General features: G+C 36.3%; 1 protein-coding gene across 1 annotated transcript in view; it reads right to left on the bottom strand.

Annotated features, from left to right (window-relative positions):
* Positions 1-11,696: 11,696 nt before the first annotated feature.
* Positions 11,697-14,656, bottom strand: part of MDFIC (MyoD family inhibitor domain containing) — a 98,974-nt gene continuing 96,014 nt past the window's right edge. The window contains exon 4 of the mRNA XM_082846064.1: positions 11,697-12,057. Coding sequence (XP_082702190.1) covers positions 11,810-12,057 — 248 coding nt within the window. The 3' untranslated portion in view covers positions 11,697-11,809. The remainder of the gene's footprint in view (positions 12,058-14,656) is intronic.

Here is a 14,656-nt window from a genome sequence, read left to right as displayed (position 1 = left end):
TCTTGACAGGGCTAAGGTAAATTCATCATGCTAAACTGAAATGTTTCTGGCAGGTGTCTACTCTGTAACAATCAAATTGTGTGTGCTGTAATATATGACAACCACAGTGCTACTTCTAGTTGTAAAACTTACAAGTATAATTCTTTATTAATGCAAACGTGGCATGTAATTATGCAGTGTATTAGCCCACCATATTTTTCATTTAGAAAAACTTTTTGAAGACAATCTGCCATCTTCCAAAAGACGGGAAATTTTGAGTGAATATAGAAAGAATACAACTTTTTTGTCACAAATATATGCAGGCATTTGATACTTTTCAAAATCAGATACTTGTTGAAAATTAAGAAAGCATAAAAGTAACATGTTTTCTCTCATTAAATATGAATTTTACTCCCCATGGAAATAGTCATAGGCAGATACTCTTCTTTAAAGAAGAAATGATTAAAATGCCAATAGTATGCACTGAAATATTTTAAAAATAGATATGTTTTGAGCTAGCCTCTGACTAATTACTAGTACCACGTATATACTTCAGTACAGTTTATCATATTTAAGGTCAAAGAACCTAAACAACAAAACGTTTTGTTTAAAGGAAAATGTAATCTAAATAAATGGCAACCATTTGACTTCATAATATATTGAAAACCTTAGCATATGACTCCTTTTATTCTATGATGTGATCTCTGAAAACAAAAACACCCAAGGAGTCAAAATAAACATTTTAAGAATCTAGCCAGTTTAAGCTTTGGTTTGGATTTCCATTGCCTTGTCTTCCATACTTTCAATAATTAATAAATATTTTCATGAACAGATAAAAGCCCTCAGTTCATATTTTATGATCTAGTTGCCAGATGCAAGTCAAACTTCCACCTGGGCAGCTGTATTGTGATTCCCTTCAAGTACCAGCCTCCACCACCAGGGACAAGTGACTTCCTTTTGCCCTGGTGACTCTCCTTCTCCCTTATGATCCTTAGGACACACCTATATTTTAAAGACCTCCTTGAAAATCCATTAGTATTTGCAATGTGAATTTAAGTATTTACATTTTAACGTAATTATTTTGTAAAAAACAGAATTTAATTCTATGATCCTTTTGCAAATGTTTTGCGAAGAATAAAATAGTTAAAGCAGGTTTGGGTCACTTTATTAGGTAGAACTAAGGAAACAATGTATTAGGTAACATATGACCTCAGACATGATGGGAACTGGACTTACTCACTAAGCCGATTAAAGAATGATTCATTTAACCAGTCAGTAATCAGTAACTGGTTAGGGATCTTTCGATTTAGTTAAAAATGACCCATCCATTGTGTGCGTAGCCCAGTGAAAATTTCCCCTCTCTTTCAGTTATTATGCTCGTAATTTTCATCCAGTGTGTTGTAGTAATACAAATCCAATTCTGCACATTGTTATTCATGATATACATATATGCTCATTTATTTACTCATTTGTTCACATATTAATTCAGTAAATATATAAATGAACACCTCTTATATGCCAGACACTCTGGAGATCCTTTGTCCATGTCCCTTTGCTTCTGTTTTTCTCTCACTTCTCCCTGTTAACCCCTGGCTTACATCCATTAGCATACATCCCTAGCATACTAGGGAAGTGGAAAATTTTACTCTAACATTTTTCTCACTGGTTCACCCACCTGAACACTATGTATACTACCATTCCCATCATATAAACCCTAAATGGAATTCTGACAAAGTTTCCTAATGTTGGTGAAACTGTTTACAAGTACTTTCAGATCCATTAACTCACTAGTGAAGACATGACACTGGTGGCCTGAAACATGTATATACTTTAAAATTTCTATGAATTTGACTTTGATTAAACATTCATACAGTTTTGTATGCAAACACAGGGCACATTTAACTCGTTATTTCACCTGGAATAGTCTTTCAATTCTCTTTCAGAAATGTGTTTAATTCTGTCCCTCCCCATGGTGCCCCCACCCCCCAATCCGTTTCTACAGTCAATGCCTTAGGTCAGGCCCTCACCATCTTTTGTGCAGATGAACCCACAATCTTTTAACTCCCGACCCACGTTCATCCTCAGTCCCCTCTAATCCATCATTCCTCTGCTGCCCCAATAAAATTATATCAAAATATAAATTTGATCTTGCCATTTCCTTGATTTAAATCCTCAGAAGGCTTCACTTTGCCTACAGGTCAGAGTTCAGAAGACTTCAGCAAAGCAGTTAAAGTGCTGCCTTGTTGGACTCAGTTCTACTTCTTCCCATAATCACCAACTCTATCCTTTCCAACATTACTGCAACTTCAGAATGCACCAATAACTATTTACTTTCTCCAAATCCCAGTTCAAATATTACCTCTTCTAGGAAAACTTCCTGGCTCTCCTGGGGAGCATTAGTCAGCCTCCATTTCTCCCCTCTCTTAGCAATTATACTGTCTCTATTAAAACTCTTTAATTCTATCAAATTAATCTGCATTCTCTCTCTAAACTGAGAATTCGTAAATGGACATCTTGCTATCCCTATTTCCAGCACAGGGTCTGGAACAAACAGGTTATCAGTAAAGTCTCCTTGACTAACTGGGTGAATATTGAGGCATCAGTTAAAATGTTGTCAGTTTACCAACTTGGGGGTTGAACTGGAGGACCAAGGTTGATACTGGACCTACTTTAGCTTAGAACTGTTTGACTCTGAAGGCATACAGATGTCATATTCAATTGTTTTATTACCACTGGTTACATTCACGTAGAGTCCCCAGATAGGACATTTCTGGAGGGATTCATTTCCAGGCTAAGGTTTCTATGGTGGGTCTGCTTATGTCAATAATGTTGAATCATTTTAGGTTGTAGGGAAACAGGAAAACCTCATTATCTCTAGGGATCCTAAAGCTTTACAAACTCAATAAACTTTGGACCATTCATGGTAATGATACCCTCTTTCTTTCCATCTCCCACCCTCAGCTTGTTATAGTCTCAAATATTAGCATGGAGAGATGTGATCATTGAACCTGAAGTTGTCAAGTACATTTCTGGAGTGTCTAGTGTAGTTCTTGCGATAGTAAATTAGACTGTCCATGTTAGAGAAAGACATCTAAGAGACCACGAGGATTTACGTTACTTTGATAAATCTTAGAAACACATGATAACAGTATTGGATTCAGACAACATGTGCATTTGCACACACACAAACTCACTTTTACTCATTAGTCAGAGTACTGGCAGGAAACAGATGGCTCACTCAAAGGGCTTAATTGAAGAGCATTTAATAAAAGGGACTGTTTACAGAGGAACAATCAGTTGAAAGGTAACAAAAGAGGGATTTTTGAAGTTCCAGGGACCAGCAGAGGTGGGAAATATTACTTCCCCATGCCGGAGGGGGCAAGATCACGGAGTTGTAGCTATGGGACAGGGGTCACTGCACAAGATCACCTTATATGGAGGAATGGAGTTGTTAAAAATCACTGCCTGGCAGGAAGGGGCCCTAGGAGCACAGTGGGAATTAGTACCTTGACCTCTCTCTCCTCCCACCTTCTGATTTCCCATTAGTGCTTGCCATCAGCCAGAGCCAATTAGAAATCAGAAAGCAAGGGATCCTGGCGCAATGCAGGCAGAGACAGAGAACAGATCTGCAGGGACCTATGGAGAATGACCAGCAAATAGTCTTATGAAGAACATCTAACTCTTGGGGCTTCCCTGGTGGCGCAGTGGTTGAGAGTCCGCCTGCCATGCGGGGGACACGGGTTCGTTCCCCGGTTCGGGAAGATCCCACATGCCGCGGAGTGGTTGGACCCATGAGCCATGGCCGCTGAGCCTGCGCGTCCGGAGCCAGTGCTCCGCAACGGGCGAGGCCACAACAGTGAGAGGCCCGCGTACCGCCAAAAAAAAAAAAAAGAACATCTAACTCTTGACTCCTCATCCATCTAGGAAAAAACAAAAAGACTCATTGATAGGTAGGAACAGGACAGTGAAATATTGTGAGTTGATTGACTTTGGGGTCAATGTGTATAATAAGAAATAAGTAGCACATATAAGTATCTTCAGATAAGTAGCTATGATTTTCAGTCTCCCTTGGAGCCCATGCCAGGACATCCACTGAAGGTAGGAAAGATGGGAAACAAGGAACAAGGCAGATAAGAATTCAGATCCCAACTTCCTCACTCCAGTTTCAATCAGAGGCGTTGCAGCTGAATCTCCTTATTATATTAAGTTGTATATAAGATTGCTTACAAAAAAATACCTCTCTAATGGAAAGACCTGGGAATAGAAATCAGGTTTCCTACATTCTATCAGGAACTGTGTGGCTTTAGGAAGTGAACTTAAGCAGTCTGTCACAGTGTTTTCATCTGTAAAATGGAGGTAAAAATGTATATCTTGGATAAATCATGGCATTGTGAAGATCAAATGAGAAAATGCCTATGGTTTCCTTTTGAAAAGTTAAACAAGCTCTACAAACGTCAGGCCCTATCACTTTTGGATACCATCTTATAAAGCTGGTCCCTGAGTATAAGCTTGCCAATCATCACATCCTCTCTTTTGGGCTATCTTTCCTCTACACATGGAGCACTTCACTCAACTCCAACTGAAACATCACATACAAAGAAAAGATAAGCAGTAAGAAAATCCAAATGTGTTGGCAATACCACTGCATGTTAAAAAGAAAGAACTAGACTCCGGTTGAACTCCGTTTTCGTGGTGCATAACTCCCCTTTCCATAGGTCCTATTAACTTCAAAGGGAGCTCTGTGCATGTAAATGATTATATTTATTGGATGCGCCAACTCATTCCTATCCTCCGGGCACAATTAGAAATATCATAGAAAAATGAATGTAGAGACTTGGATCCATGTTTGATATTTTATGGGAAATTTCCCATAGTTACAGATGTTAAAAATCCTGCCCAATGGTCCAGTTACAAATTTGTAGTATTTCTTCTTCTGTCATCCCTAGAATTATTTTTTTCTCTGATTTTAGAATATTCTTTTTTACATTAAAGGAAAAATATTCTCTTTAGGTCCAGATAAGCTAGTGATAAAATCTGGGCTTGTTGTACAAATTGGTATTGTAATACAAATTTAGACTGCAAACCCCTCTCTTCCAAGGAACTATTAGCACTTCCCTGAGAGTATATCATTAATACTTACAGCAAACCTGTTCCCACTTCACGTTCACTCTGGGAACTGCTGGTTGAGACAGTATCTAGGAACTAAATTCCTGGGTGTCCAGTTTAATATTACATTTCACTAAACCATACTGTAATTTCAGTGTTTGTTGTAAGTTCAGGCCATTATCAATGTTCTTGTTACCTAGTTGTAAACTCGGGTTTTTTTCCAGTTGAAATTGCCACAGTTAGTGGAAACAGATGGTAGGTATATGGAGAACTGTACTTTTCATAATGCTTTATTGTTTGTTCTTTTTAAATTTTTAAATGTCTCGTGGTTCTTGGTAGAACTGTCTCTAGAACTAATTCTTACAAACAACTTAATATCTTCACCTGGTCTTATCAGTGAATATAAGGGCCTTGCAAGTGTTACAGGCATGGCTTCTCAGCCATGCTATGTATATTATATACCCAAGAGGGCAGGTCAACTCTTTAACTGTACATTTTGTTTTGTAAGTGACAAAAAAGGAGAAAAATGGAAGAAGCCCCTCAAAGTGAATATTTAGAACTATGATGAAAGAGAAAACAGATACTATTCAACGATGAAAACCTTCACTGGAAATGTACCCACATGTGATGGATAGTGTGAAAAATACAAAGATTTTTTTAAACACTATTTTGTTAGCAATATGATTTACAAAAGATCATGCTAACTAGCCTTATAGAGGAACAAATAAAACCACATGCGCAAAGTAATTCGGATCCACTTTGAATTATTTGTAAGAAATAAGTAAGCAAAGGCAGTTTAATTTTAGTAAATATTTATAGGGCAAAACAATCCCAAGTATATATAACAATCAAATTTCTAGTGAAAATGTGTGTAAGTAGGTTTATTTTGAAAGGAGAAGTCCTACTCCCAGTGTCATAACCAATTAAATTCTCCAGGTAATGACCCCATTTGCATAGTGAGCGGAACCCACAAGTGGGAATTTTAATGGGCACACCACCTGAGTACAGTAATTGAGAGTGACACAACTTGAACTAGTTTTGTGCTTACCCCACTGAAAATTCTACTCATATTATTTTTAATGTCAAGCTACAAGTCAAATTTCAAGATGATGGATTTGTTCTTTTTTAAGCACTGAGTTTGAATAAAAGAAATGCTTTAATTCTGTTATGCATTGCATATCTTTGCTTTAACTAATCTGTAGTTCTGATTCTCACCATTGCTTCATTTTCTTCAGTGATTTGAATTTAATTTTATTCATTAATTTGTGAATAATTAGATAAAAAAATATCATGTCCTCAGCAGCCAAATTGCTTTAGGATTGCCATTTAATGTACTTTTACCAGAATATGTATTATCGTTAAGCTGGCATAATAGTTTACTAAAACGTAATTGTGTAAATATGCCCAATTATTCTTTCTGATGATCTAACAAAATCTAATATAATATGTATTCATGGGCATTTCCCTCCTCCTTCACCTCAACACCAATAAAACGCAGTTCCTGCAGAGCTGATCACAGGTGCCTTGTCATCTGAAGGTGTTACTTTTAAAAGATATTCTCCTTATCTCTCAGGCACTATTCATGTCCTTGAAAGAATTGTGCATTCTGATTGAGGGATCATATGACGTCCACATTAAATTATATAATAAAGGTGATCTCGAGACTCTGAGAGTCAGACACATATGATGAACTGTGCTATCTAGGTTTTGAAATGACATTTTAAAACTTCTTTTGTTTCACTCTAAGATTGCTTGAGATCCTAACTATTTGTAGGTGTTTGACACCACTCCGCCACATCTGTAATTGGCATAGCATCCAGCAGACAGGCTCTGTACATCTTTACACTGCAACCTACCAAGTTAAGAAATGTATTGGTTCAATATAAAACAGCAGGCTGTTTTTAGACATAGTTACTAGTGCACAAGCTTTAATATGGCTTGGCTTCATCCTATAATGAGATCTTTTGGTTCCCTGCTCAACGGGCTTTTATTCCTTTGCAAAAGGCTATGAACTATGTCAAGTGGATCAGCTGCTTTTGTACACCCTCTTTCTTGGCTTTGGAATGTAATTCCTTTGCTTCTACCCCTTTATGCATCAGACAGAACTTAAGAACCTTTTCAGTTTTTCAAGCTAAACTTAGAATTTGTTTGAATTTACTTTTCACTATTTTCCTGATAATTACATTCTCCACTGAACCTCAAAGACCTGCCTGAAAATGAACACTTAATTGCAGAGCTATACTTTGTCTTTAACACATATAGCTATACTCGATGTTGGTAATATGTCCAGGCATGGGTATCTAAAGTGATTTCTTCATGGTCCCCTCACAAATAAATTCAAGAGTCTCTTTTAGCAAGGGCTGAGGCGAGGGGTCAAGGGCATACATAATGGACAAACAACAGAACTGGAACTAGTGGCCGCGGTTCAGTCGGAAGGGAGGGAACTACTCAGGTTGACATATGGCAGCTTAGGGGCTATAGTTGTTACCCTAGTGGGAGACGTCACACTGTTGTCCCAGTCTGATAAAGAATGAGGTGCTGCAGATTTCTGCTTGCCTAGATAGAGATCCTGCTTTCCAGGTGAGGCTCAGATGTGGCTTTGCTTAGAATCCTTTCCACGTACAGATTGCCGGTTGACTTTATTAAAATTTGATCATTCGGATGATACTGATTCATAGTCCTTTAAAGTACAGGGAGCAGCCATTGTTCGCTGGGAATTTTGCAGTGTGAAAACACATGGTGGATTTAGTCACCAATGACAGTTTTTGCAAAAACCACCCTCTACGTTAGGGCTGCATCATAACGGTATTCCCTCTCCACAGCCCCTTCCATTTTAACCAGAATCTCTAAAAGTAATCTGAAATGAACAAGTATATATCAGTAGCCTCACTGTTGGAACTAACAGTTTTCTCACGGGAAGCGCCAAACTTCTTCCCTAGGATGAAACATCCTGAGGGTTTTTTGACTCCCTTGAGGGGCTTAGAGAAAATAGTCACTATAAATTTATTGGTTATAGGGGACATGGAGATGAAGGGTTAAAAAGACTGCCTTGTAGTACCTAATCCTCGATTATAAAATATAAATAGTGTAGAATAAACCCTATCCCTGTATTAACTGCTGTTTAAAACAAAAATGGTATGATTTCCTATATTAGTATTAAAATAAGAGAAAAATGGATATTATAGTATCTGATTAAATTTTATCTTGCTTGTCAGATTAGATGTAATAAACCTACAGGCCTACAAATCACAAGTAATTGGAAAGGGCATAAAGGTCTTGAATAATTTGAAAAATAATCTTATTAATAAATAAACTTATTCATTAGGTGGTTGGGTACATCTAGGCATTTAAACTGGAATTCAAGAAGGCAAGCCACAGAGACTCTGGACTCAAGTCTTATTTATGTTAGGCAGTGAGTTTGACGTTTATAACATTAGAATCTAGGGCACTGATAGAGTTTGTATGGATAAAGAATGAAAAGTTATTACCTAAGGTTGCCTTGGTTACTCCTTGAACTGTTCAGAGAAGCACTGACTGCTTCAGGTGAGGAAAATGGATATAGTCGATATACTATAAAAACACAAAAATAAAATTATTATATTCCTAAGTAAAAAGGCTTCTCCTAAATAAAGTGATTTTGGGGGTTAAATACTAACAGTAAAACATTTCCTGTTACTTAAAAATTGTGACACTAAAGATCCTAGTTGAAAGTAATTCTGATGATTTACTCTTGGGTGAAATTCATTAAATTTAATACCCAATTGCACAGCTATTTTGTGTTTAATTTCAGTACACATATTAAAAAAACCTACCACAGTTTTTATAAGTTGGGAGATAATTCCAAAGCAAATGAGTAAAAGCAATTTACTAAAAAAATGTACAGAACATGCATTTTGCTCTACTGTGAATTTTTAAAAGAAAACTATGTTTTGAAATCATTTGTCAGCTATGATTTGCAGTATAAACTGATCTGAATCTTTCATAGTTCATTTATGGTCATGAGTCATGTGATTTACATAATAAGACTAGGAAATCTTTAGAGAGGGATGTAAGGAGAAAAGAAAAGCTTAAGGTTTTAGATTATAGTTGAATTCGTTTAAATATCAATATATCAATTAGATTGAAAATAGGCTAAAGAACAAGAGAGAAGTCATTTTTTAAATTTCATAATAATATATTTGGGATAATACAGATCCAGTTGAAAAATATTTAAGATTAAATTTCCACATTTAAAAAGAGACCAAATCTATAACTGTAAACTAGAGCACTTAGTCATGATGACCATATAATTCAACAAAACATTTTACATACAGAAATTCTAAAATACATATTGAAACTATTTTCACATTTGCCTACTTTTGTTTTTTTCATTTATTTTTTAAATCATACATGGTACTTTATGGAGTGACTGCAGGATAGACAATAGAGCAAAAGTACTGTGAATATAAATACGAGAATAAAATTCTGCTATCAACTAATGCTCTCTGTTACAGAGAAACATTATTTTAAAAGTGCTAATACCATCATCGCAAATAGTAGCAGAATACACTTAAATATTAGTCAAACCATTTGGCTGAAAATTTTTGCAGGACAAAAAGTATAATATTTTAATGATTTCAGGTCATTAGGAGGTTTTATATGTCAATATAAAGTTGATACTCTCACATCCTAATATATATGCATAAGTTAACTCTGGGTATATGTAAATACTCAGACTCTGGTTACTATGAAATAGTAGAAAGATGTTCTTATATTTCATTTGTTACATCAAAGATGCTCTTTAGACAAGGAACAGAAAGACAGCTGTTTACAAGAACTCTATTTAAAACGGACAGTTTAACTGTGTGTGTGTGTGTGTGTGTGTGTGTGTGTGTGTGTGTGTGCGCGCGCGTGTGTAAACAGTACTGAAAGGGGGATTCAAGAGTCTGCTAACTTTTTTTTCTTTTTTAAGCCTTTTAAGTAATGATGTAAGTAGAAACTAAGTTTCATCTCAAAGGAAAAACCGTGGGTCTCATACCCATGCTTTAGGTTTAAAATCTTTCTTAAAAGACTAAATTTACTAAAAGGCTTCCTAAAAGTATGCATTTGTTTTTACTATCAATTTGATGTTCAACTGGAAGAATCAAAAATAACTATTCATCCAAAGGTATACTTTCAAAATTTCTACAAGGAATTACATTAAATCAAACCAAACTACAATTTGGGGACATCAAACTTAGCAGGAGAGCAGGTGGCAGGAAAATTTATCCTCCCTTTCATCTGCATCACACAAAGTCTCTAGGTATTAGTAACTTTGTAACTTACTAAGTCGCTAACACTTAGTAAGTCTTGTAACTGACTAATTTCTTTATACTTAAGGATATTTATAACCTGCCATAATGGTTTCATTTAATATAAAGTTGCAGTACTGAAATTCGGTCATAGTAGTGGATGTCAAGATTCCTACTGAATTGGAAGGAATGGTTTGCATTTAAGATTAACTGTGTTTATAAATATTGGGGGGTTTTTGGTTTGTTTCTTAACAACCCCCCCCCAGCAAAAGACTTAAAGCTCTCAAAAAGAAAAGCTTTTGAATAAATCAAAATGAGAATGCTGAGATTTTAATATTAAAAAATCTCCTAATTTAAGCGTAACTTTTCAAAAGTATTCCACATTCTTTAGAAAACATAGCTATTTTAATAAAGCATTGTTTTTATCAAAACTTTATCATAACATCTAAATTATGTAAAAAATGCATATTATCAGTTAATTTTATAGTTTAAAAAAAGAAAACACATACTTAAGGCGTTTTTCTTCTAACAGCTCAAGGGCACACACAGCTCAGGCTAGTCACCTAAAACTTGGTCCTAAATCTAATTCATTCAAGCAGCAGATGAATCACTCATCCTAAGAGGCCTCCTTCAAATGCCACATTCTCCTTGAAGCCTTCTGAATATTCCAGTAGACATTAGCTTTCCTTTCTGTGTATTCCTATAGCCTTCTGAGTTTCTCTCTCTCATAATCCTCACTTCAATATGCCCTGTGGGCTGGTTTATCCTTTACAGGTCTCTTTCCTCTTCTAAACTTTCCTATGCTCCTCTGGATTGGAGCTGAATGACATCCATCTCTGTGTTGCAGCAGGAGGTTACACACAGTAGGCACTCAGCGTTTGCTGAGCGAGTGGCGAACACAGCATGGAGATGAACACTGGGTCCCCGACAACTGTGTGGGTTTGTTTCCCAAAGTTTAAAGAATACTTACTTTTAACCATTAATAAACATCACAAGTAAATTGTCTGATTTAAATAACCACTGAGAAATAATACATTTGGAGCAAGGGGCTCCTAAGAATGGTTAAAAGAAATAGAAATAAGTAAATAAAGGAGGAGACATTTTGTCTTTTTCTTTCTCCCTCCCTCTCTCCCTTCCTCCCTCCCTCCCTCTCTCCCTTCCTCCCTCCCTCCCTCTCTCCCTTCCTCCCTCCCTTCCTTTCTTTCTGTTTTGTCAAAATGTCCCTCAGTCATTGTAACCTATTAAGAAGTCTAAAAGTAGTTAAAATTTCACATATTAAACCATGTAGATTTGGTTAGAGGAAGGAAAAGGCTCTCAGAGATTTCCTAAAATAATGAGTTAACAGTGCAAATACTGGATTGTTTGATGAGAATCTTACCACGTGCTTTTCTTTCCCCCTTAAAAGAAAAATTTTAAAACACTCTCCAGTTTTAATGCAAACAGAAGATAAATATTTACGAAGGAAAACAAATTCCACAGCATTCCATACAGATTTCCAAACAGTCTGATGATTCACAACAGGCATCCATGATGCCACAATCCATGTCACAAGGGCAGTTACAGTCATCTCCCATTTCATCTCCGCAGCAACAGCAGCAGGCTTCAGAGGTGCAGATGCCACACGAAGCTTGTCCCAGGACAATATTGCAGAGGGTCAGGAATTCACAGAACAGGCAGGCCAGGATACAGTGGACACAGCAATCTTCATTTTCAGTTGGGAGGAGGCCACATAGAAAAAGGAGGAACACAAAATATATAAATCATCAATATACTGAATAGTAAGAATGGATGAAAATAATTAAGTAATCCAGAACCTAATGACATGCAGTCCTAGTAGTCTTTTGTGGGCTGGAGCATAAAAAGAAACAAGTTAAATTCTAGATGAGCAATCTTTAGAAGTAGATACTGGATCTGGAAAAAAAAAAAAAAAAAGACTGTACTTGTGTATATGTGTGTGTACATGTGGGTTAGAGTATTACTCACACACTGTGCACTGGTCCTGCACTTTTCTATGCCTCTCATCCGTCTTCGCTATCTACTGCTCTCTGCTAAATGACTCCATGACATTATAGTCCTTCAGAAAATAGAAACTGCTTTTCCACTTCCTGTGTGGCAAAGTACTTTACATTTCTATTATTTCCCGAGACATCTCTAGTGATGCCTCTCTAAACAATAAATTTCATGAACTGATATAAAAAAGTGAGAAATCAAATGGATTACAATCTAATAAATTTAGTACACCATGTTCTAAACTTCTTTCCTGTAGAATTTTGGGGCAAGTAAGTAAAAGGAACAACTGAAGAAAATTTCTATTTCTGGAGGACTTTAACACATGCAATAAAAATAATTTAAGACCAATGTTATAAGACATTTGTCTATTTTCAGAAATATTTGTGAATTTTTAGCAGGATTATTTCTGGGTTTGTATTTGTGTTCCTTTCCTTCTTTTTTCTTTTCTTTTTTAAATTTCATACAATGCAAGCTTTAATGAGGGGATTCTGCTTCCAACAACAACAACGGTACAGAACAATCCCTACCCGCATCCCACTGTCACATGACTTGTGTATTTCTGTATTTGGCTTTACGATTGCGTGCCTTTGATGGAGTTTCATCAAATTGTGTATTCCATCATAAACTCCCCAACTCCTTGAACATTGCCGTTTCTCTGTAGTCTCTAACTTTGTAGAGAGTCTGTAACTTTGTAAAAGGGGGAAATGTGGGAAATGCATACTCTACATGCCAGATGGCAAAAAGGGGAGAGAGTCAGAAAAAACTCAAAAAGGAAAACTCCAGAGTTGGCTGCAGAAATAAAGTCTAGGAGTTCTCTGGTGGCCTAGTGGTTAGGATTCCTGGCTTTCACTGCCGTGGTCCGGGTTCAATCCATGGTCAGGGAACTGAGATCCCGTAAGACATGCGGTATGGGAAAAAAAAAAAAAAAAAAAAAGCTAAAAAACACACCAATGTTTCCTCCCAATCTTCTCAGTGCCAAGCCCACTCTCATGTAAAATTGTCTATGGAGCAATTGGAAAAAGATCACAGAACTGTAAGACTGTGAGCTTCTCTCCATCTTCCCCTAATGTGTTTAGTAGTACAGTAGTCCTCCTTTATTACTGGGGGATACATTCCAAGACCCCCAGTGGATGCATGAAATCACGGATAATACTGAGCTCTATATATACTATTTATTTCCCATGTATACACACCAATGATGAAGTTTAACTTATAAATTAGGCAAAGAGATTAACAATAATAACTGCTAGTAAAAGAGAACAATTATAACAATATTCTGTAATAAAATTTATGTGAATGTAGTCTCTCTTGAAATATCTTGTACAAATGTAATGCTTTTTCTATCTTAACTACAAACTTATTAGGTACTGTGGCCATAAGTTTTTACAGTTTGAGGTATGACAGCAAAATTATCACAAATTTCTTTCTCCTTCTTCACAATTTCATGGATAGAAGAGTCATTCTTACCATAGACTTTAGCAACCTCAGCATATAATTTTTTTTCTTTCCTTACTGAGAACTTTCACCTTTTCACTTAAAGAATTACTTTACCGCATCTCTTTGGCATATCTGAGTTGCCAGCATCACTACTCTTGTGCTTTGGAGCCATTATTATGTAAAATAAAAATTACTTGAACACAAGCACTGCAATATTGCGACAGTCGGTCTGATAACCAAGAGGGCTGCTAAGTGATGGTCAGGTGAAACATGCTGGACAAAGGGATAATTCATGTTTCGCGTGGGATGGAGTGGGAAGGCATGAGATTTCATCATGCTACTCAGGGCAACATGCAATTTAAAACTTATGAATTGTTTATTTCTAAAGTATTCCATTTAATACTTTGGTGTTGCAGTTGACTGTGGGAAAATGAAACCATGGAAAGCGAAACCACAGATAAGTGGGGATTACTATATCCAATCATATTAGGAGAACAGTAAAATCAACTTCATGGATCCAGGTCCACAGCCTTGGAAAGTTCTTTGTTTCTAGACAGTCCAGAGTTTCCCTCTTTCTACATTCTTTCTATAAATTTTTATCCTAATATCTTATATGTATCTGTTCAGTAGAGTTTTTCCAGGATTATGTTATCGTGATTTGTAAAATATCTGAAATGTTATAGAGCTAGCTTTAGTATTATTACTCCTATTAAGAAACTAGTGTTTAACTGGAAAGCAACCCAGTTCTATTCAATATGCCTTCAAACAAATATCCATATTAACTAATTCTAAGGACACTCCTAACCTTAACTTCGTATTCTACTGTGGAATGCTTATATTTCAAGACTAAGAGG

The sequence above is a fragment of the Leucopleurus acutus genome (genome assembly GCF_964270905.1).
Source record: "Leucopleurus acutus genome assembly, chromosome: 9".
Lineage (NCBI taxonomy): Eukaryota > Metazoa > Chordata > Mammalia > Artiodactyla > Delphinidae > Leucopleurus > Leucopleurus acutus.
The sequence above is the reverse complement of the archived record's forward strand: the minus strand, read 5'-3'. Positions and strand labels throughout refer to the sequence as shown.